The sequence below is a fragment of the Camponotus vicinus genome, unplaced genomic scaffold, assembly GCF_025532165.1.
Source record: "Camponotus vicinus isolate PSW18456_S1 unplaced genomic scaffold, iyCamVici1.0 SCAF_1, whole genome shotgun sequence".
In the NCBI taxonomy this organism is placed as follows: domain Eukaryota; kingdom Metazoa; phylum Arthropoda; class Insecta; order Hymenoptera; family Formicidae; genus Camponotus; species Camponotus vicinus.
The window spans coordinates 6,578,729-6,604,323 of NW_028141945.1; the positions used below are offsets into that span (position 1 = coordinate 6,578,729).

The following is a 25,595-nucleotide window of genomic DNA, read 5'->3' on the forward strand; positions in this document are numbered from 1 at the left end:
AATTAAAAATTTTACAAAAAATGGAATTGATCTCTTGATCTCTTTCTGAAAGGCTGATATGTATATGTTAGATCAAAATATTTTAAGAAAAACATGTCGCTAAAGAATATCTCAAACTGACTTGATAGGAAACATAAATGTCCAATTTTCATTTACATTTGCATTTTTTATTTTCGAAATATTAAATTTATTTAAATAATCAAATATGGAAATTTTTATAAAAAATTTGTAGCAAATAAATTAAAGAAAAAAACTTTGTTATTTATATTTCCTGACAATTATTTTAAAAGTTTGTACTTTGAATTTATGTCAAAAGAAATTTTTATTGTCACGTATTGAATGTTGTATAAAAAGATAAATGTAACGATCTTTTATGGAAGAATATATCAACGAGTGAATCATTACAATCTATTATACAGATTTATTCATTCCATTCATATCGCATTTAACGAAATGGCGTAATTTCTGCTCGAATAATGACGCAACGGCCGTTTCTAAACTTCTCACGGTTTTGTCGATTTCTCCTGAATTCTCGACGTGTGTGAAATGTATCGATTAATCCCCACAACATGAGGGAGTTGCACAGAGAAATACACAGGTTTCGCGTTTAGTACCTTAGTGCGAAATGCTTGATTGTACATTTAGAGATATTACAAGTACATTTCTTTGCACTTTACGTGATAGAAAGAAAAAAATTTTTCAACGGCATCATTGATCAAACGCACTTGTATTCTTTGCCATTCATTAATCTCAACTCTGGGATAATATAGATGATGAGAAACAAAATATAATTCTAAAATATGTAAATAGTAACTAAATAAAAATATTAACAATATTAAGTTTGTATATATTACTGTTAATATTAATAATAATAATTATTATATATTATTTGCTGTTATTTTTATTATTAATTTTATATATATATATATATTTTTTTTTTTCGTATCAGTATATTGTACGTTAAATTCTAATATTTATTTCAATTAATATTTATTTCTAATATTTATTAGGTTCGCTATAGCTTATTTTATCGTATTTTGCTATGTCTGTCTCAATTCTAAAGCGCATAATCGTACAATTTATCGAACGAAGAGTATTTCCGTATGTATACACATCCTCTAAAGATTCGTCGACAAATTTCGTGAGAAAGTGCGTCGAGAAAATGTTGCCAAGACTCATTAAGGCCGTTTTAGAGCGGATGACGATACCGAAACGCGAGAGAGCAGCTCGATAAGAGCTTACGTGTCAAGGCTGAATAAACATTAATCCACTGTACAATGCGTTGTCCGATGCGATATCAAGAATAAAAAAAAAAATAAAGCACAAATTGCGATTTGTTGCCGTTTTAAGCAGATAAACAGATGATTTAGTCTATTCTGAAAATAATGGAAACCATCGATTGATTCTGGAACCAAGCATATGTAGATAGCACGTACGAGGAAGAGAACAAAGTATTACATGGCTCGGATCAATATAGCAATGTACATGTTTTATGGATACAACTATAAAAGCGCACCACCTTCCGACATTATTCATTTTTTTGCTCAATATAAAAAAAAAGTAGAATATAAAATTTTTTAGAAATATAAATATTATATACACGCGTTTCCCCACAAAATACGCTTGAAAAATATAATAACAATCTATAATGCCACTTTTATATCCACTATATACTTTATGCTATTAATTTAAATGATTGCCGAGGGTCCCGCGTGTAACGCTTTATAACGTATAAATTTTATGTAGTTTTAAATTAGTTATAAATTAGTTATAATTTTTATATAACGCTGTATAATTTACATTATGTACGAGACTATTCGATATATTATCGACATATTTAAATTGCCTAACGCAAAATATGAAGTAACTAGAACGAAATTAGATCTTATACATTATTTATCGGTGATTCTCGATAAAGTAACTCTCATAGATAACGAACACACAGTCATAATTCATGTAGATAAAGAAGAATCAAGTCGACACAGGCGCTTGCTCACGTTCCTTTTTACATTACCATCGTAGCTTTCATTTTTCAACTTTTTCGTTTCGGCCGATTGAAACGAGCAATGTAATCGCACGGACGTATGTACATACATATGCGTGTATAGACGTACAGTCCGATCAGCAAATAAGATACGTACGGGGAGTTACTGTAATTTGTTATTGATCGCAATAAGGAATACCATAAATAAAGAATACCATGGGAATATCGCATTCGTCCGTAATGAAGAACAATTACATATAATTTCACGATTATAAGAACCGCAAGATGCAAATATAATAAAAGAATCGACATAACTTTGATATGTTTCAAATAAACATTTTATAAATTTTAATTCGAAACTTTTATAAAATCTTGTTAAAAGTTTGTTTGCGAAAGATTATAATGGAAACGTCAAGATTTGTAAATTTAATGTGGAATAAAATTTAATAAATGTAAGTAAAAAGTATATGGATTTTAAAACTTAATAAAATGAATGTTATTTTTTGATAAACAAGATCTTTTATATATACGAAACGCATATACATATATATACATATAAGAGCACTCTATACTAATATACAGGCAAACGAATAGGAAAAAGAAGGTAAAACGGTAAGTAATATGGACTGGCTCGTAAAAAGATTTAACGAGAAATGTAAAAGGAATTATATTACGATTATAACCGTGGAATATTAATGTACAGTAAAAATGGAAAAGATTTTCTAACCCACGTTCTTACTTGAGCGAGCAGACCGTCGACCGCGACGAAAATTATATTAATTGTTTCAAAAAAAGGAAACAAACGCAATATATTAATGACAAGATATTATTATTTCAAAGCCAAGACCGCATTATAATTCAATACGCGAGTATTATCAAAAGCCGATAAAATCGATAGAGAGATACGGAATACGCAAGAAATAACAAAAATAATAATTCTCTAATAACAGCGCGGCAAACTTTAAATAGCAATGACGTGATCGTAATTGCGAGGACGATCGCAGCAAGTTAACGTGACTAATGATTCAAAGCATTCGGTACCTTTATCTTTATAATGACAAAATTTCTATGATAATACGGTCGGCCAAAGTGTAGATTAGACTAACTTTGATAATGTTCATATGTACAGAAATTATTCATTCGGTATTGTAATTATATCGCAATAAAATTCACAAACACCCTTGTTATGTTTGCGACCATAATCACGATAATAATATATCCGCAATTGCTGACCTCGCGTACTACATCCGCGAAACTAAATCAACACAGAAATATTTCAATGTGCGAGTGAAATCGATAAAAAAAAAGAAAAAGATACGATGTATAATGTATGATAACGCGCTTATTGGAGAATACTCGTTTATGTGACCCGCTACACAAACATTGACACTAATACAATCAAACGCAAAGTATGTACGTGTATATTGACATATTGATTAATATTTAAATAACAGCGTATTTCGATGTAATTAAATCATAATATATCTGATATTTAATTTATTATCCTTTAATACATATTTGTATAACGTTGAAAAATTATTCATAAGATTCATATTGAAAATGTTTAATTAGTCAATAGCACGAATTAATATCTTCGTCGTTATTAATATTCAAATTATGGGAATAAGTTTTTTCATTAATTAATTAAATTAAATTAAATTAAATGAAGAAAGAGTTGTAATCTTATTATTTATTTTGCGAGAATGCCATATAATATAAATCGCGTTTAGGTTGAATTGATTTCACAACTTTCTTGCTTCGGAATCGCGGTCAGCCAGATTTTCTAGCGTGACTGTATCCCCTCCCGACTAATTTTACCGATTAGAATTTTAACATGATGTACAGTTCGCTGCAGAATTTCCGAATAAAGTAGCATCCTTGGCTGACAGTTTTCCTCACTGTACAATGTACGATATCTAATCGCACATATTCATTAATTCCATTACATTGATTCAAATGACATAGCAATCGTGAATCAATGTAGGAAAGTTTTCATTTTAAAGAGTTTTAATTTTAATCTTTCTTCCGCGATTTCTCGAACGGTAAGAACGCGATGAGATAAAATATTCCGAGTGGAAAAATACATTTTTTACGCATAACTTTTATACGAACGAATTCAGATGGCGTTTTGAATTTTTTTGATGACTGAATGAATCATTCAATATCATATACCTTATCATAGCTAAATAAAAGATTCTTATCGCCCTCGCTCTCTCCTTATTTCAATGAAACTCTAGCGTACGCTTTAACGCGAGAGTTTAGAAGAAGAAATCTGAGCTTATACCGATTAAACAGTTTAGAGGGACACGGAAGATAACCTTGACGCTACATTAAAGAGACAATTTAACGGGAGAAAAATACGATACGATTTACTTTAATTTCCAAGTTTATACAACTGCTAAAATTACGTCAAATGTAATGCGCCAAGTTGCTGTTACACGTCAACCAACGACAGTATACAATGCAATAAACAATTCTTAATCTGATAATTAATGTCGCATCATTATTTTGGTCTCTCTCTCTCTCGCTCTTTCTTTCTCCTTCTTTCTGTTCTTCATTCTCTTATAATGCAATTCAGACTGTGAGCTCTAGGAAGCTTCAAAAGTAAATTTCATTAAAGCAGCAGTGGGTACTTCCGTTTAATGTCGTTAGCTAAGAGAAATGAGAAATAAAAGAGCTCGAAAAAGACGACGAGACGGGTCAAATCAACGTCGAGGATTTAGAGATTAACGGCGTTAATATTTACAGACATTGATGCTGTAGTACGATGAAAAGGCTGGAGAGATAAGCGAGGAAAGGCGAGAGTGAGATAGAAAGAGAGAGAGAGAGAGAGGGCGAAAGAGAGAAAAAGGCAGATTCTATGGATGGATAATGGGTGGCACAAAAAGATCAATAAATGTATGCACGTCCGCGCGAGTTATAAATTCGAATAAATACGCCGGCGAAAAAACTTTTTCCATCAACACGATTAATTTTGTTTTTATTCCATTCGCTCTCTCTATTACTTTTCGTATTTCAATCAAAAGGTCGTAGCTCCATAATAATATCCAACGTAGTTTAAAGTAATAAAGTCAAGTAAGATTCAATTTGAAATGCACGCATAATTAAATTCGAACGATCGGTTTCGTAGACTGGTTTAACTTTATAACACGAATATTTTTTTTAGCGCACGTTGAATTAATAATAGGCACAGATGCATATAACACGCGCGATCACTTTTTGAGAAAATGTTTTTCCCCAATGAAAGAGCATTTTTACCCATGTTCCATTATGTAAATATTGTATTTGTTTGCCGCGTAAACTGGTCAATAAAATTGTCAACACCTGTCCCACTTTCGGTCGACTGAATTTGATTCGTCCTGTACAAGTCCGGCTTGCACGTATGTACACACATACACGCACACGCACGCGACGCACGATCCTGATGATTTCACACAGAGATACAGGCGTGTAAACACGTCGGATATGCGACTCCACGTAATAGGCTATGTATGCACGCACGATTACTGGATAAATTAATATAAAAAAGGATACTTGGAAAATAGCGAGATAAAAAGAATTCGTCTACGTGCTCCGCCTTCGCACTATGTAATGGGAAGAATAATTTCAATATACAAGTAAACACACACACACACACACACACACACACACACACACACACACACACACACACACACACACACACATATATATATATATATATATATACATACATATATATGTACGTAATCGTGTATGAGTGTGCGCCTGTGTGTATGATGTGTCATGATTACAAATTTAAGTGGAATTCGCAATTTTCTAATAGAGACGAGATATTGTCGCGTCACTAGATATATTGCGCAGTGAATACAATATTCAATTATAATTTTAATTAGCGAGAAATTTATTATTCTGAAAGCAATTTATGAATAAATATAAACGTTACAGCAAACATTCGCATCGTTTGAATAATGATATAATGTTGAAATAAAAAAAATGATAAAATTCCGTATTTCATCATGATACGTGATATAAAGAACATACAATAAGACTACACAAAAACTTGGAAAGAAAAAAACTTGAAAAAAATCACATATTAACGTGCCAACAAATATAAAAAGTCATGTTTTTTTTTTTGCACGATTAGCATAACAAATATTAAACTCGCATTCAAAACGTCGCATTTAATGTCTCCGTTTACGTGCTATGAAATGCGATATTTGAGCGTCAATGTTATGATATCGCTTCAGCTTGGTATTCGATACAATTTCAAAAACAAAATCCACGTCACGCGATTAAAGTAGCGTTAAGTAACCTTGCGCGTAAATAAAGCACGAGAAAACACTCGATTTTATTACTCTCCAAGAGAATTGCCACGTTATTGCGAATTTTTAAATATATATTTTCTATAGTGAGTATATGATTATGCGCGAATATATTTCTCTCATCGCGTCGATCATCCGGAAAGCCGTCCATTTTTATCGCGACATAATACGCCAATGTCACACATACATATATATAAATATATAAATAAATAAATATATATATATAAATGTATATGTGACATTATTTTATTGGGTGTGTGTGTGTACCGCTAAATAAAATACTAAATTATTACATTTTTACTGCGCGCAAAAAGAAAAGAAAAAAATTATAAATTTATTTTGCATGTATATTACTTTTACGTTTTGCTTATGGAGCGATGCAGCTCGCGTTAGCAAATACGTGACATTATAAATGCAGCTGCATGACCTTCCTCGCGACATTTTATTTCATCTCGCAATCCTTTCGCGAGTTAAACGTAAAAATAATTAAAGAGAAGTCTGAGCGAGGGAGATAGAGATAGAGATAGAGAGAAAGAAAACACACACACACACACACGAATAAAATCCTATTCTGTGCGCTCTTATTCGATTTTCTCGAAAAGTTTGTTCGCATAGCACGGAGAATCCGCGCAAATTAGACGCGCCGATATAAATCACTACAATTGTTTTCAACGCGCGAATTTTATTTCCGCGCACGATTCGTTTGTAGCTCCGATCGTGCAAAAGCGAGCGAAAGCAAGGACGACTTGAATCGCAGCGATCGTCTTCCACCTTGGAATTTGATTTCGTCGTAGAATTTGCTCGCGAGAGATGGTTTTAGGCCGGCACTGTTTCATTGTTCGCGCGCGAATAAAATATGCGAAGTAACCGGTATCAGCGATAAATATAGAAGTCATATATAAAAAAAACACGGGCATAACATCATATGTCACTTATGTAGATGACGAGTTAAATAACACTTTACGCGTATAATTTAATTTTTAATCCAAATTTTACGTAACCTACTCTATAACATCTACTCTCCTCCTCCTATTTTAGTTTCCAAGATTGTATCAATATTTTTCCACTCGTCTCGTTCTCGAAATAAATAAGATGTAACAAAATAAGATATGAATCATCGATAAAATAATTACTCGCTGCAATTCGCGATTCAGCGTTTATCGATTTAATTCTGAAACGTATACTTTCAATTCGTCCGCTAGAACGAATGCGAGCGGTGGGTGGGGAGTCGGAGGTGGTCGACGGGAGGGGGGGCGAGGGGGAACGAAAAGAGTTGAAGCGGAGCATCATGCACGGGGAGAGAACGTGCCGAAAAAACTGCATCCCCCTCCTCCCCCCCTCCGGAAAATTTGTCACGCGCGCGCGCGGTATATTTATCCGCATACATATATTGTCAATGACTCGGCGTGTATCGCAAATAAATATAGCCGTATTAACGATATTCCGGTATATCGTGTAAATAAATAGCGTGTACGCTCGACGAACGGCCGAGAAGAAAATGATGTCTCTCGCGATAACAATAACATTCTCATCGCGATCAATTTTCCTCGCGGACTGTACATGCCTTTTTCGACAAAGCGCTGCGAAAACATTTCTTTTTTTTTTTCCATCTTCGCCGTCGTGGCCACGATTTTATTAGCGAGATGATCTTAAACGCTGCGAAATTGGATTCGCATACGGTGCACAAAACACAACGAAATTCCGCTGTAATAACAACGTAACCGTTTATCGATTCGATTCTTGGACATGTGACGAATAATGTCGCTTTCCTCTAACGTCTTTTTTTTTTTCTCATTCTTACATCGCGCAGCATTTGTCACAGCGAGCGCGATACACCATTCGAAGAGCGATTAGCAACGAGAGAGATAAAGATCCGAAAACAATGCAATTTCGTATTAAATAGTCGTTAGGACAATGCGAGTCGAGTTGGCTGCGTTAAATCGGGTTAAGGCACATCTATAAATACTTCACTAACTGAGAGTGAGAGGGAAGGAGAGGGAGAATGGCATGGAGAAGAGTCGGAGCAAAAGGGACAGAGATATCGAGTATGGTTGATAGAACAAGAACGCGAGACTAACGGAGAAAGATACATACGGAGAAAGACCAGAGAAGAGAGAGAGACAGAGAGAGAAGGACGGAGAAAGAAAGTACCAAGACTGACAGAGAGAGGGAGTAAAATCGGTGAGAAACGCGCGAATGCGAGATAAAGATGAAAATGAAAAGAGAGATGATATGGTTTTAAAGAAAAGAGAGAAAAAGAAAGAGAGAGAGAGAGAAAGAGAGCGAGAGAGAGCGAGAGAGAAATAACTAGTCTATCTAATAAGTATCGCACTGTATTGAAGATATATACAATGGTATTCGTTGCCAGATGTCTAACTACACGATAATCTCCCCACCATCCGCTACCCCTTCCTCCCACTCGTCACCATGCTGTCACTTCTGCATTACAGTCGAGCGAATATTCGCCGAGGTAAATCTGACGGTTACATGGAAGGGGCAAAGAGACGAGGGAATGGGAAACGCGCGGGGGAGGGAAGCCAGAAACGCGGTGATTAAAAGGAAAGAGATGAGAAAAAGGAGCGGAGGAGAGTGGGAGAGAGAGAGAGAGGAAGACGTTAAGCGCGAAATTTGTTTGCAGCGCTACGTTGACGGCGCTTTAAACGACGATATATTCACGCTTTACTACATAGCCGGCTTTTCCATTCGCGATTCTCACCTCTATCTTTTCCATTTCTTTGCCGCACGATTGTCACTCACTATTCCCACAGTCATCTAGAATCCCTTGGCGGACACACACACTGACGGCACATAGCGCGCGAACATGTATCACGAGCTACTCACGAGAGCGCGGTGTGCGTGTATCGGAGCGATATAGGTTTGACGCGCGCGGACCAGCGACTCACGGTGCGGCGCACGCCGCTGTCCCATCAAGACTACTTTGTATTTACTCTAATTATGTGACGTCACGGATACACTGCTCGCCCCACTCCTGCCCGCCGAAGGCGGCCGAGCGCGGCCGACTTCGCCCGAGTCCGCCCGAGCCCGCCTGTAACCGCGGCGACGGCGCACATGGCGCGGCCGTTCAGTGAGTTCGCCTCGTCGACCAGTCACTTGTCGTCTCGCCTCGCGTCACGTTCTCTTCGCGGCAACGACGCTCGCGATCGTTCGCGTTTGCTCGCAGTTGTTGCGTGATCGTGCGCCGCGTAGCATCGTCGTTGTTCCGGATTTTTCGCACCGAGGAGATTTATACGCGTTCGTCGCGTATCCACGGGAGTCGAGAGTGATTCGCGATCACTTTCCGAGTAATATTCCGCGATGTATTCCGCTGTCGGAAAACTGTGCGACGTGTGAAAACCGTGTGTTGCTACGAATGATGAAAATTTTTCGAGAACATGGAGGTGCGATGAAGCGAAGACTTTTCGCGACATTTTCAGTGAGTGAATGCTGTATATCGTTTCCTATTACATTGTGTGTGCGTGTGTGGTTGTGTATACATATATGTTTGCAATCGGTATTTTATGATTAATTCGCTATTAATGATACGTAGATACATATATTGTTCGTGTTCTCGCGTTTGTATTTGCGAAAATTAGTGCAACGATACCAACTGCCAGCAATGGAAAATACCTGCGTCAAACTTTCTTTAGGCAAAAGTATTTCACTCAATTTTATGAAAGATCCATACAACAAATAAATAGTAACAAAAAAATTGCGAGATTAGAAATTCGTGTACAAAGTAACGCGTCATATCGGATAAATTTGAAATATTAATAAAAAATGATTTATTTTACTCATTTCGTTATGTTTCGCAAAAAATCTCTGAAAAAATGTGATTGAAAAAAAAGCATTGTTATTCTATGTCTTTTTACTTATATTTTATTTATATTGAAGCTACTAATTAATGCGGACAATTTTGCAAAATAAACATGTGTATTAACGTGAAACAATGTGCGAATTTCTTACTTCGTTTAATGATTTGTTTGTCGATCAAGAAGTTTAAAAATTTAAAAATTAACTTCTTTTGTCCAAAGCAAAATTGCATGTATTAAGTTTAAGTCAATAATGTGTGAAATTATTATTGCAATAATTAAATCACTGCGTTTTGTTTGTTCACAAGCTAAATTCCTACTCGATTTTTATTGTAAATATGTTTCAAAAAAAAGAGAAAAAATTGAGGGCGATTTTTCTAACTCTTATAAAATCTAAAGAAAAAAGTAAAAATGTGTCAATTTTCAAGTTTTAGAGTTAAATTAATATTGCTTATCAAGGATGTTCTATGACAAGTGATTTATTTAATTGAATTGCTATCGTTCGCGCCAGATAAATTAATATTCTGTGCAAAAAATATATACCATGTATTCATTGTTTGCAAATGGTATAAATGTGCGATATGAATGAATATACGCAATCAAAGATGTGGCAATCAAGTGCATAATAAACGACACTATCGTTAAAAAAAATTATATATGTTTGTCCCATTTATTATCCAAAGCTCTTTTATCCAGTTTCCAATATTATCCATTTCTCATAAAACTACGGATTCTTCGCACATTATAATTTCCTCTCGCTCACAGATATTATACACATGCGTATCGCCCGCTGTCAACAAAAAAACGCATTTTAATGTCATCAAATGTTCTTCTTTCCGTAATCGCTCTGTATAACAAACAGATTTGAAACGTTTTACATAATTATTTCGTTTTTTCGTGTAACTTTCATAAGGATCAAGGTTTAATTTTGCGTTTGTTCTAGAAGAAACGTTCTTTTGTTGCAATAGAAGGCAACGTGCACAAAGACAAAGAAAGAGAGGAAGAATACATTATATATATATTATATTTACATACGTATCAGATGCCTCTTCAGGCAGATTTTAGGTGTAGGCCTAATTCGCGAGACACTGATTAACACAGCGCTAGGATTAGCGTACTACATACAGGCTGGTATAGTAATGTTGTAATAAGTTCGTTGTTTTTTTTCGCGCTTTTAATGATTTCCGCAATTTTCCAGTGACAGTTTGACAATGGGGGCAAAATGAATCTTTAGTGTTTTTGGAGGCGAAAGATGATTATTTTATCAAATAGTTTCCATCAATTGTTATTGTGCGTAAAAAAAATCTCTCGTGTCTTGTAGAGAAAATAAACTTATTTGTAGAGGTTGAAGCTGTGGGAAAAGGATGATGTTTGCTTATGCAAAAGAGATGCAAGTGTAATAAAAGCCATTGCGGAAAATTCAATTGTGCAATATGTACTCGTACATGTATCGCAATACGTATATTTTTTTAATGATGGGACGATAAACAGTATCATCTACTATTGTACCCTTTTTATCACCGTAAAATGAGATATTGCGATGCTTTAAATGATATATCGACCACAACAATTGCACAAGAATTATTTTATTTTATAATCGCAAGTCGCATCGAGCAAAAAGTGCGTGCAATGTCGTCATTTTTTTACGTCAAGTGTCGTTGCGTGACGATTAAACGACAAGATATAAACATCTATCACACTTTTAATTGACATAATTAAGTATGCTTGAAGTTCTTGAATTTTCCGTAATAGCCAAATTTTCTTCAACCATGTTCAGAATTTACATGCAAAACGTTGATGAGACAAGATTAAAATAAAAGATCAAAATCTATAAACTCATAATTTTGAGAGATCGAGAATGTTGGAACTTTTTGCATGCCAATTTGATTTATTTTCGATAGTACTGATATCTAAAAAGAACTGAGAATGCATAATTACGAAAATGGTATTGTATGTATATGCATTGTAATAGCATGTATGTATGTGTATTATGTTGACATTCGCGAAACGCACATACAATTTCGATTGATTGTTTGTGCCTATTGTTGGATGCAGGATACTGAATAAGCTCCCTTTGTCCAATTGAAACCGAATTCGAGATAATGCGAAGCGCAAAAGGTATATGAAATTGATCGAGTTCTAGCGCACCATTAACAACGACTGATCCTCGCCTAGACTAGATTTGGTACCAGATCTGGTACGACCAGAATGTAAATGGATTGGGTAAAGTATCACAGCTGGCCCCCGATATAATATTAAAAACAAAAATTAAACGAGGAATTTTTTTGGATCGGATGAAGGGAGGAGAGGGGAGGGGGCCTTAAAAGAGTCATACGGTCGTCTTCGACTCCGTCCGCTCGGAACCAGATTTCTTACATGTTACCCGTCTTATTATTGTTGATAAGTCATCTATGAAACGTAGAAAAAATTATACAAATAGTAGCTATCTAAGATCTCGAGGTTTCCGATGGACGGAGCTGAATCGATCAAACTCCCTTTTTGCGCGGTATTTATATCATATTCGTCATATATATATCATATATATAATCGTTATTATATATATTAATAATAATAATATTAATAATGCTCCTCTTGTTATCATTATTATTATTATTATTATTAAACGCTAAGGTAATCGCTGTGACGGTGCATAAAACGCGCAGAAAATTGTAAAGCAAAGCTCTTTCCATAACGCAATTATGATTTTGCAAGTAATTTTATATATTTAATTAACCGAGGTAATTTTATTTCTACAATCTATTAATCATTACGTGTGTAACGTACGTAAATTCAAGAATATAAAATATTAGTGAGACGAATTTTTATCAAAAAAAGCTTATCTATAATTTGTGCACAATTACACCGACACAGCAAATTACTTTTATTAAATTAAAGAAAGCGTGTCGAGATCGCACGAGGCTTCGTCATTTCTCTCGAAATTCTACTTTATACATGAAAATAATCACAGAGAGCTTGAATTACCTCGCAGATTTTGTATTTGATGAAAATTAACGCGTTCTCTATTTTTACTGTCGATTTAGGCTTATACATTCATAAAATATAAGCCTAAATCAATAAGGTCTCATTTATTTATATAACTTAAGTAATTAGAAATCAATACATGTAAAATTTACGAATTATAAACTCCTTAACATTGTAAAACACTAATACGAAATACTTGTAATAAATGCATATCTTATACCATATATATATATATATATATATATATATATATATATATATATATATATATATATAATGCGCCATACACAAAATACATATGATTTACTGATAAATAAACGTATGTGAAGTAAGTAAAAGAAAAATGTGAATAGATATAAATAACCGTGAATAGATATAAAAAACGTGAATAGATATAAATAACCGTTACATTGTAATTTAAACTTTAATTTATTTAGAAATATATTTAAATATATATATTAAATAAGTGCGTTTTTCTGAATGCATTGCTGAATAAATTATTAGCAACACCGACGATGTTTCTTTTAAAGTATTTACCAATATATATTCGCATAGACTTTGATAAGATGCATAACATTGACAACTTAAAGGTAGCTATCCAATACCTGAGATTTTTCACGACGTTTTGGAAAGAGTCTGATATGAGGAATCATACGAGGAATTTTGATTCTTCGTACATTAAATTTGTATATTGAAGCCTCGCACGAACACGATGCGTAATATCGAAATCTCTTAAAATATGTTCTATCTTTGACTCTTTCGTTTTTATCGCTCGAAGAAAAGTGCTCCTCGCACATGATATATGCATATCCACATTTCGCATTATAATGTGCAATTAAAAATCGATAGTATTTCTCATTTCATAAAACTGTTATATTTTAGTATTTCTCATTTCATAAAGCTGTTATATTTTTAATTAATCTTTGTGATAATAATTCAAAAATATAATGTTATATTATTCACTATGAATCATTATCTTGAATATGATTCATTAATTATTAATAGTTATGTGGACGTTTATTTCTATCGAACTAAATATAGATACAAGTAGCTGTTAGAAAAAATACACAGAAATATTTGCATATCATTCCTAAGAGAACTTTACGACTTCCATTTGCGATTTACGTAAATATTTCGCTGTTTATCAACATTCCGTGGCGAAGAGCGTGTCTTCGAGCAAACAAAACGTGAATTATGGACCGTCGCGTTTATCGCTATAAACGTTCCCTATAAGTTTATTCGTCGCCATCGCAAGAGCCGTTAACTTCCACAATTTCCGGTGCATCTTCAGTTACCGTACTGTTGTCCTCCGCGATATTTATCCTGTCTTCGGGCTGTTCCTCGATAGTTTCAAGAAGTTCTTTTTCATTGGCGTCTTCCTCCTCGCCTTGTTCCTCACCTTCGGACTTGACGATGACCGAATCGTCCTCCGTGGTTCCCGTAAAATCTCGTATTGTTTCCTCGCTCTCCTGCTGATCGCGTAAAGCCGTTATTACCCTTTGCTCGATTGTGAGCTGTCTAACGGCGTTTTCCAAGTTATCCCTAAGAATGTTTGAATCATTCTCATTCTCTTGCCATATGAAAGGCGTAAAAGTCATTCGAACAAGTTGATAAAGCCGCCTGAAGCCCAGCTTCTTATACAGACTTTGGCTAGCTTCATTTTCTGGACGTATCACTACAAATGGATAATACCCTTTCTCGGCTACGCGTTTTGTCAGGTACCTAAAATTTTAAACACACGTATATTTCATCATATATTTTAACTATATATATAATAGAATTCAATTACAAGCTATTTCTTTTTATAAAAATAAAATATTCCTAAGATCCTTTTAAATCGTTATCATTAATTGCAAACTGTACGAATGTCAAAGCTCATAAATTTGCGTACCTTGCTAATTTCGTCCCATAACCTTTTCTACGATGTTCCGGCTTGGTTTGCATAGAGAACATAGCCCCGTAATAAGATTGAACCATCCAAGCAGCCAAGCTGCCCTTGGCAAACACACCCGCCGCAGGTAGTTTTCCAATGAGTCGAAGAAAAAGCTCGTGACACTCCATATCATTCGCCGGATATAATTCGTGTATTCCTTCGGCATGCTCACTCTTTAGAGGTAGTACCTGAACATCAGGATCGGTCATCTCGTCCTGGCTCTCCTCTCCTTCCAGCTCGAAGATTTCGCACGCGCAGACATCACCCACGACCGTTTCAATGGTACCGGTATCTTCGTAAAGGCGCGTTAACTCCTCGGCGATATCGCCGTGAACGAAATTAATGTACAAAGGTTTCGACCAGTCTAGCAGAACGTCCTCCTCTCGGAGAAGACGAAGTAACTCGAGCCGATCATTGGGACAGAAGACACCGACGCTCTCGTGCACCAAACCATGTGGCTGGAAGTACAACGGAAGACGCGATTAAAGCATCTGTAGTATGGTAATGTCTAACATTAAGAAAAATATACAACGTGAGCGAAAAACGACTTGGAAATCTGTAAAACTTTAACGAGATGTTTATTGCTGCTGTCATAATTTTCTCACGTTGCATTTTTTGAAATCTATGAAAGTTATAGAAATAGATTTGATTCTCTGAGATACGTTAATGATACGCATTCTGTATTTAATGTATCGAATATTTATACTCTGAATCTGTGTATAAATCATGAAATAAGAGTACTCTTATTTTTCATGGTATAAATGTCGAAAAACACTCGTGTTTAATAATCGCTTAATATCAAACTCATGAAACAAATGCTGATTAACGCGAATGAATGCTAAATGTCAGAGGATACATCGTAATTCTTCGATGTGATGGTACATTGATATTTGTGAGAAAGAGTATTTACGTATGTGAATCTAATAATTAACAGTTACTGAATTTATGGTACTGCGGAGATGATAATTAATTAAAGAGCACGAGCCAAATCATTTTAGAAGACTGGCATCAACGATAACGAGGACAGAGAGAGGAAAGTCTGGCAAGTAGCCAAGCTTGTAGAATATGGGCCAACCCACTTTTTTACACTCTAAATTGAAGAATAGCGCATCTGCAATAATGAGTTTTTCCAGTACTTATGGCAAGAATTTTTTGTAGCAGCAATGCTTTCTTTAACTATATATGATATTTCGCAAATGATTCATGCAACATTCCGTTGCGGAAGAATTACATTTTTCTGTCGACGATTCATTCAATCTCGCCTTTTTCAATCTTTTATGTATGTATCTCATTTTGTTGAGGGAAGAGATTATATTATACAAAATACATTACACACAAAGTCACAAATAACGAAATAAGTTAGATTAGATAAGTTTGAGATAGAACAATCTTTTAAAGTGTAAGAATGTAATTAAGAAAGTAAGAACGGGAATGTGTTTTATCGTAAATAACAAAATATCGTTATAAAAATTAAAACTTTTGTTTAGAATTGCATCAGACTAACTTCCTTCATAATCTTAAATCATAGCATAAATTTAATTTATACTTACAGATAATGTCATTCCAGGAAAATGTAAGCAGATTGCATCTTCGGGCCAATCGTTGGCCACGTAGAAATGAAATTCCCAGACTCTATCCCGTATGTAAGTTAGTACGGTTTGATGAAACTGTAAAAAATGTATAATGTTAGCATGATTTTTTTTTAAATTAATAATATAAATTATTATATATTTTATACATACACATACACATTCATATACAGGGTGACCCATTTTAACTTAGGCAGCCAAATAACTCGAAAAATAAGCAAGATAGAGAAAAATGTTTTAGACAAAAGTTATATGGTTTCGAGGGGGCCATAAGATGGTATCATTGGTTTGACCTTGAAGAGTCATTTGAAGGTCACGTGAAGGTCACTTCAATTTTTTTAAATGGAATACCCTATATATTTTTGTACATTCTTGTAGCTTATTTCGAGAGCTTTCCAAAACACTATAATTAAGTACCTTTCCGTTAAGTACTTTTTGAGTTATGATGCTTGAAATAATTTCTTAATTTTACATAAACCGTAAAATATCTTGTAAAATATTCATTTTTCGATTATCTTACCTTAATACTTTTATGTACAAAATAATGAGAGGAATCAATTGGTGTAAAGAAAACACATAGTTGTTTTTAAGAAAAAATATGGAATTGTTAATTGCAAATTACATATTTTTTCTTCGAAACAACTATGTGTTTTCTTTACACCAATTGATTCCTCTCATTATTTTGTACATAAAACTATTAAGGTAAGGTAATCGAAAAATGAATATTTTACAAGATATTTTACGGTTTATGTAAAATTAAGAAATTATTTCAAGCCTCATAACTCAAAAAGTACTTAACGAAAATGTACTTAATTATAGTGTTTTGGAAAGCTCTCGAGATGAGCTACAAGAATGTACAAAAATATATAGGATGTTCCATTTAAAAAAATTGAAGTGACCTTCACGTGACCTTCAAATGACTCTTCAAGGTCAAACCAATGATACCATCTTATGGCCCCCTCGAAACCATACAACTTTTGTCTAAAACATTTTTCTCTATCTTGCTTATTTTTCGAGTTATTTGGCTGCCTAAGTTAAAATGGGTCACCCTGTATATATAGTTTAATAAAAAATGTCAAAAAGCGGGCGAATTTATTTATTCTTTATAAAATATAGAATAAAAGAGAAAGAAAAAAAGAGAGTGGCATTTCTATTGAAATGAATAGAAGGATTTTTTCTAAGCTCATTAATTTTACTCATAGAGAAATAAAAAGGTATTCTTTAGAGAATTAAAGGAAAAAGGAAGGAATTCTCTAGAGAATTAAAAGAAAAGAAAAGATAGAAGAAAAATAATACAATGTCTTAAATTAACTATTTAAAAAAATCTATCCTATTGTAAAAAAAATATTTTGTTTTGCTCAAAAACTGCATATACTTGTTTCTAAATGTACAAAAAATGAGATTTTACATTCACATGGTATAATTGAAGTTTATTTTAAATGAATGTTAAATGTTAACTATATATTTGTATCACTTTCAAGAGTTTTTTGATTGAATGCACCAGGTGAAAATAACGAGCGAAATAAAACATCTCTCCCAAAAATAGCATAACAGAACACAAGTGATGTTAATGCAGTTTAGATGGGAAGGATCGATAAAAGTAATTGCACTTTTACACGACAGCTTCCTTTGACTTTCTGAATTACCAAATTGACGTCAATCCGAATAATAATCACAAACATCAGCTTATTTTTATACGGATTCTAAGAATCATGTAAAATATTTTTATGAATGCGTTTGATGTTTAACAGAATAGCTGTTATAAAATATATTACATAAATGAATACACGTTTCAATAAAATATTATGCATCAACTTTATAAAAATAATATAATAAAAAGAGAAATAATAACATTCTTGCTTTATTTTTGAGATTTTGCAAAAGATAATTTATTTTTTAAACTATACACACATGTTTCATATTTCTGTAAACGAATTTCCTGCTTACAAAAAATCTATGCGCACACATATTGACATTATTTATGAAAAAGTTTCCTGATTAATTATTGCAATGTATATTAAGCCTGGCATGACCATGCATCATACTATACAATATGTACTTTTTATCGATTTAAACGCACAATCTACTATTGAATCTTTTCTCTGGAACATAATATTTTTGCAGATATATTACTTTTGTTGAACAAAGTTAGTATTTTTAACGAGTAAAAAATTTTATTCTTACCGTAAGATTTATTTGCAAATAAAATCATATAAAAAATTAATTTATAATGACAGTAATTTTTATCAAGAACGTTATGTCATAAAGTATGTAAAAAGACTGTACGATAAAAATTAATAATTTTATACATTATTACTTTTCAGAAAACAATAAATTTTAAAACATAACGATTAAAAGTCACGAATTGAGATTACATAACATACATGTAGTATGTATAATTAAACTGCAAAGATTGGGAAAGCGAATATGAGAAATGTAGAAAGATTGTTATTAAGCCGACAAATTATTTAAATACAAAATGATTTCACAGGATTGAATACATCGTTGAGGACATCTGAGTGGAAACATGTAAAGTTTAATACTCGTGTAATAAAAATTCGCGATATATAACATGATCTCACGATGTAATATTTGTAATATCTGCGAGTGCATGTTCGTTTATAAATGTCAGTTAAATCTCGAAATAAAATAGGTATAATACGTGATTCCATTTTTAGGTAATGGACGAACAGAAATGGATACACATCAAAATTTAAAAAAAATACTTTAAGAACAAAATTTATAATGTAATTATCATATAATAATAAAAAAAAAAACAATATATTTTAAATGCTCGGAAATTATAAGGAAATGTTCGAGGAAAAGGTTGTAAAAGCCATAGAATTTTGATTGTCCTATAACATGAGATATGCATAAACGTGAACGATCGGTTGTATTATACAGCTCGTATATCCAAAGTAATGTTCATGCTTAAATCGCTTTGAGAACCGTAAACAAACCACAAAGGTTAACGGCGATATGGTAATCGTACCGCAGATCATTGCACGAAGTCGTTACTTCATCCACATATCGCTAATATATTATCACGATAATAAAGAAAGCCATGACAAGCTATCTCAATGAAAATTTCATCAACCTTAGAGTGTGGGAGATTTTTTAAAATCTAATTTATATACAATATATCGATCAATTATTGTTAGTAACTTTACCGAGAATTATTATATCGTTATATGTACTTTATGTGTGTCTTATGTTACTTCTACTATCGTAATACATGAAAGCCCAACTTTCTTTGCTTGTTCTAGCGAGCTCTGACTCGGAACATTGTTTAGATTTTCATTTCATCGACACGTTGGCCTTCGCATCGCTATTTCCCCTGGTAAATAAATCCCCAGCTTGTACTTTACTCTCGTATTTTTCGTGAGGATTGTTAAAGGAGATGGAGCTTTCTCTCTCGAATGCATATCCGCACCCTGTGATTTTCGCGTGACGTTTTCGATATATACGCGACATTGCATGCGTCCGAGATGCAACACGATTATCCGCATCGCTTCGAGACTCGCGAAAGTGATCCGGAAGAGTTAACGACGCCGTGCTATATAAACATCGTTAGATCGAGTCGGCACGAAAAGGATTGTGCGCAGGCCCCTGCAGTTTATCCCGGAATAAACCGCAGACACATACCGGTTCCAACGAGCGGCGAAAAGGTGTTCAGGGGTCAAGGTCGTATCCTGACGCACACCTTGCTTTTTCGTCGCCGCACATGTAGCATATAATCGATGCACTTTGCATGCGCCGTATCGTCAGAGTTTACCGATGAGTGATCGTCGCAACGATACACGGTCATGATCGTTGCGACGTGCTCAGCTATTCCCCTTATCTCCCTCGAGTATTATACACCGCGTCCACCTACGCTACTTACTTGTTTTTCTATAAATAATTTGTCAGGCGAGCCGCAGATTGCTTTCTGGCTTGATATAGCTCTCCGTTGCGAGACTAGCGGGGAGAATGTGGCGATGGAAAAGCCACGCGAGACAGCCTGTTCGATTCAATGGTACACATCTCTTTTTGTAGGGCGCGACTATGCGACGATTGAAAAACCGAACGCGACCTTTCACGTTAAAAACAAGCGTGCTCGCCTATCCGTGAGACGAAAAAATATATATATATCTTTGGGATTTAGCGTGACCGTTTATGTAATCGAATCAATAAATTGATGATACGAATTACCTTTGTCTCTCTTAGAGCGCACGATATCGCGTTGTGACTTGTGCCAGATGTGATTTCAATTTAATAATAATAATGGTTACGGAGCTTACGAATGCCGATTGTGTTCACGATTATTGACATCGATTGTCGCAGATTTCTCTTCTCCGTGATACCGGAAGGGGAAACTCTGTGTTAATGCCTCGTGGTCGCGAGCGAGGTCACGAGATCGGCACTGCGGCGATTCGCGAGTAATATGACCGCGACGTGTGCGAGAAACGACCCTGGCCTTCATCCCGGTATACGCGACCGTTTTTTTTGATTAAGCTAGCGTGGTCGCGCGTCATAATGTTGATCCATTTAATAATCAAAGAATGAACGGAGCTTTTTGAATTGATATTTTCATAGTCCGATATAATCCGACATAGATCGGAACAAGATTAAACTAGATGAAGGGTAGAAGGGATAAGGAAAAAAAATAAATTATCTTAATATCGTGTGAAATATATAATTTTAATAAAATATGAGAAAAGAAAATGTGCAATCCATTACTCGATGAAATGGTTTGTTCTATTAAATTTAAATATAAATTGAGTTTAAAAGATTAATTTAAAAAAAGAAGATAAAAGAACTTTATGTATCATGACAGTTGTTTTTATCATTTAATTGAATTGAGAATAAAATATTAATATTTGCTGAAGAAATGAAAAGTGAGAATAAAGCTGAAAACACAAGTGTATGCAATTATTCATATCGATCCATTAAATATATGGTAGTTGATAGTTATATCGTAGGGTTATAGTTAATAAAAGGTTAAATATATATATTTCTCTCGTACCAAGCTAACATTTTTCCCTTGATAAAAAGATATTTTTTGCCATTGAAAATTTCATATTTCTTGCGATTGAAATGACAAAGCAGGGATTTGCTTGCTAAATTAATCATTTAAATAGCATTTAAAATTATTATATTACGCTGCTGCGCGTTAATAATGGTCAACGAGCTATTCAATAAGTAATTGAATTCACTATACAAGTTATTGATTATTCCGGTAATTTGTACAATGATCGATCGAGCTCACAAATATTCGAGCATCATTTCTATATATTGTAATATTCGACATATTACTTTCGCCGAATAAAAGATTCGCGTATACATATATGTGGCACACGCGATGCAATCTTAACCCTGACCCTTTACAACCATCGGCACTTGGGCCACGTTACGACGCGATTTAGACATTGCACTTTTTCTCCCTATGACGGTAATCTTATCCCATCGATACATGAAGTTGGTCTCTCGAGAGCAAAGCGATCTCTCTCTTGCGATCACGACGATGCGACGATTTCTCGAGAACTCGATGTCAAATGAGATACCAAAAATTGTAAGAAGCAAATCATAAATCCAATCTCGATTCTTGTATCCCTTGTTATGTTCAAGGATACGTATTGTCTGTATAGAAATTTATATTTTATCCTGAACAAGAAGAATTTTTTCTAAATATACGTCCTTTCACGTCGTACATATGTTGAGTTATATTGATTTCGAGACGTGTTATTATTAAACAGAATAAAACGTCGAATGCAGTGTGCAGAAAGCGGGAATGTTTATTACAAAGATTGTAAAATAATGGGATTAAGCTCCGGGTTCTCCCATTGTAAACTCGCTTTCGGCGGCCTTTCAATTGTGTTATTGATCGGTAAAATAATCATTAGTTCAATTTATTGCTCGTAGCGGAGGCTGGGGTCGTTTACAGACTAAACAGAGGCTAATTTGCACACTGAACGCAGCAATTAACCATCTTTGATGAACGCAGTGTCCCATCTCTCTTTCTCCTCCTTACATCTTATAAACATGAAATTTCAATTTTGTGTTCATAAGATGTAAGGAGGAGAAATATGTTCAGTCTTCTAATGAGGTGATTTTCAGAGAATACAAATTGTAATTGGATAACAGTAGAAAAAATAAAATAAATTTTCAACAAAAATAAACTCGAAATTAAATACAGTTGTGAAATATCTACACTACAATTTAGAAATTTTGTTAAACATCTTTGAGAAATATACAATGCAAGTTAATTTAACTTGTTATCGTAGTATTACACGATCGACAATTTTTTTTACAAAATATATATATATATATATATATATATATATATATATATATTTATTTTTATTTGCATTTTATATGAGTCTCATTACATACTATTTTTTCTCATTATGAATATGTGTGTGTCGAGAACTTTTATTCTCGTATAATATTTTTCTCACTCTCATCAACATCAAATTAAAAGTTGACGTTTTACGTAGTTGCTATTCTAAACATATTATTAATTTATAAGCTAATTGCATGAAGCAAGTGACGGCAGGAAGATGCACTTTAAGCCTAAATATAGAACTATATCCTTAATAAATAAAAGCATAAATATATTATAAACGCGTATAATTTTCCTTTGTCGCGTCGTTATTGGCAAAAATATACGTAAGAAATATTTCCGATTATGAAATATTTACGAAGAATTTAACATCGCACGAATCGCAAATGTAAAAGGACATTTATTTCGATTGCAATAAAGAAGGACGTACGTACCTTCAACGAATCAGGCAAGTATCCCGTAAGAAAATCTAAAAGATTAGACAGTTCTTCTTCGGCGAGTAGACGAAAATTCCGACCTCGTTCTACCGCTTCGGGACACTCCATGCTGAAACTAATTATCGGGAGATTATTACGTGAATGTTAAAGCCTTGTAAACCTTCAAGTCTTCTTATAAATGTCAGGAGCAAAATGGCGATCAACTCGGAATTGATTTTGGAAACACATAATTCGTGGCTCTACTTTTAGTTAAAATCGATATTAATCTAATTTTGACGCAAGGAATTAATACATAATTTTTCAAGGTTGCTAAATCCTCTGTTCGTGACACTTTGAAAATTTATGAAAAAAAAAAGTGTATAATATTAGCAAAGACACGCAACGCGGCTTCACCTATTCATTATCGCTACACGGGTTTCAGTTTCCGTGGACTGTTGGCTGATTCATATCGGTGAAATATTTATGTATAATCATAAATCGCGAACAATATGACGAGCTTACCGTTAATGCGTGTTATTAGTGAAAAATCTACAACTTGAGTTTTTTTTTCAAGGCCTTACTCATTATATGCGGCGATTTAAAGCCTAATTAGATTTTTTAAGCTAATTTTTATTCTTGTGAAATACAATTGATCTTTTGATATCATATTGATAAAATATGATTAAGCGATTTATTATCGATATAAAGATATATGTAAGTAAATATAAAAATAAGTGATGTGACTCACACAAAAATGTAACTATACTCAAGATAAATGTCGATCAAAAAATTTGTCTCTACTTATTTTGTTTTATTAATGTAATAGCTATATAACAATTTTTAAAAATTTTGCGAATACGGAAGAAATATTGACGTATTTATACTATGTCAGCGCAATATAGGTCAGTATGATCTTTGTAAAATTTCCTCGAACAGTAAAGGGCTTCTTGTCTTTTAACAACGTGCACAATCTTAAATTTGTAGGATTACGACGCAACCGATGCGAGAGACACGATAAATTCGCGTTGCGCAAGTTTAATCGAATGTCCAATTATCGTTTGTATAAGAAATAGATTAAAAAAACGAGACATTCATTACCGCTTTATCAAAGGATAGAAATCTATGTAAATCGATGGATTATTAAAATAAAACATACATTATTATCAGTGTACATATCGTGTTAACTCTTGCAAATTGCTTCGGATGAAACGCTGCGAAAATTGCAATATGATCGAGATATATTCCGGATAAATATTTCGAAGTTTCGTAAATTTATTGACTTTTATTCGTACAACAAAATATCGAATAACAAAATATACAAAGAAATTTGCACTCGCATTTATTGTATAGACCGATTACGCGAAATAATTTACAAAACAATGAGCGAAATTAGAGAGAATTTCCTTATCTTCATTATATCTTATATTTGTATCTTTAAATAAATATAATATATATAACTATAGAGATTAATATAATTAATTTTAGCTGAAGAGAGATTAATACGAATTTGCGCCGAATTGTTACTCAAACTATTTATATCTTGTCTGTATATTTTATCGGAAATTAAAAGAGCAGAAGAGTTTACTCACATTATAGCGAAAGTGTACGGGGCATTTTTAATGATAATCGTCAGGTGCGATAATCAAAGGAAATCAAGGAGCAAGTATCATGAAGCGAGACTCTTATTCACGATACATAAAAGTTGTAACGCGAGAGAATAGCGATACTTTGACGCGGAATTTGCAAATTACAAGAGCAGTGGCCCATCGCACGAGCAATTGCCATCGGAGATGAGAACACACTCGCTTTACAGAGATACATTTTCAAACCGCCGGTATGTCACGAGACCGCAAGCGGTGCCGGTTGCGCGTGTTGTGCAATTCCCGGTCCCCTCTTAACTCCCCCCTTTCTACCCCGATTCAAGAATGGTCCAATCTAGAAGCTACACATCGCTGCGTATCCCCACGTCTCGTATCCTCGCGCTGCTCGAGCGATCTCTCTCGCCGCTTGCATCTCGTTGTAAATCCGCGAGAAATTGCACGTACGTACGCTTAATAATCGATTTACCTGAACGAGCGGGAGCCTGTCGTCCGAGCACGCCGCGCGCGGATCCTCCTCTTGGAGAGGAGGACGACGACGGCGACGGCGACGTTCGTGCACTGGGATCGTCGACTAATCGCACTATTACTCCCGATTGATCGCGGCCTCGAGCGTGCGAAACTACTACGTGTGCAAAACGTACGGGTTTGCCGCCGA

At 34.2% G+C, this 25,595-nt stretch overlaps 2 protein-coding genes across 4 annotated transcripts in view; both read right to left on the minus strand.

Moving 5' to 3' along the window:
* LOC145970277 (uncharacterized) overlaps nucleotides 1-9,232 on the minus strand; it is a 130,967-nt gene extending 121,735 nt beyond the window's left edge. Inside the window, exon 1 of one of the 2 annotated variants that reach the window (XM_083096887.1) lies at nucleotides 9,005-9,232. In XM_083096887.1, coding sequence (XP_082953013.1) covers nucleotides 9,005-9,019 — 15 coding nt within the window. In that variant the 5' untranslated portion in view covers nucleotides 9,020-9,232. The remainder of the gene's footprint in view (nucleotides 1-9,004) is intronic. The other variant, XM_083096880.1, reaches the window with a different exon arrangement.
* A 4,109-nt stretch (nucleotides 9,233-13,341) lies between these two features.
* On the minus strand, nucleotides 13,342-25,539 carry LOC145970295 (uncharacterized). 2 transcript variants are annotated; one of them, XM_083096915.1, is made up of 5 exons: nucleotides 25,407-25,539; nucleotides 23,358-23,475; nucleotides 16,563-16,679; nucleotides 14,971-15,470; nucleotides 13,342-14,801 (listed from the first exon to the last, which is right to left on the minus strand). In XM_083096915.1, the coding sequence occupies exons 2-5, from the start codon at nucleotides 23,466-23,468 to the stop codon at nucleotides 14,315-14,317; spliced, it is 1,215 nt and encodes a 404-aa protein (XP_082953041.1). In that variant the 5' UTR covers nucleotides 23,469-23,475; nucleotides 25,407-25,539; the 3' UTR covers nucleotides 13,342-14,314. The 2 variants fall into 2 exon arrangements, with proteins under 2 accessions (XP_082953041.1, XP_082953048.1); XM_083096922.1 differs by lacking the exon at nucleotides 25,407-25,539 and adding an exon at nucleotides 24,929-25,397.
* Between the last annotated feature and the right edge of the window lie 56 nt (nucleotides 25,540-25,595).

Coding starts and splice junctions, on each gene's coding strand:
- LOC145970295 (XM_083096915.1), bottom strand. CDS start 23,468: ATGGAGTGTCCCGAAGCGGTAGAACGAGGTCGGAATTTTCGTCTACTC. Junction 16,680..23,357: donor ACTTGCCTGATTCGTTGAAG/GTACGTACGTCC, acceptor CATTTTTTACAG/TTTCATCAAACCGTACTAAC. Junction 14,802..14,970: donor TATGGGACGAAATTAGCAAG/GTACGCAAATTT, acceptor TTAAAATTTTAG/GTACCTGACAAAACGCGTAG.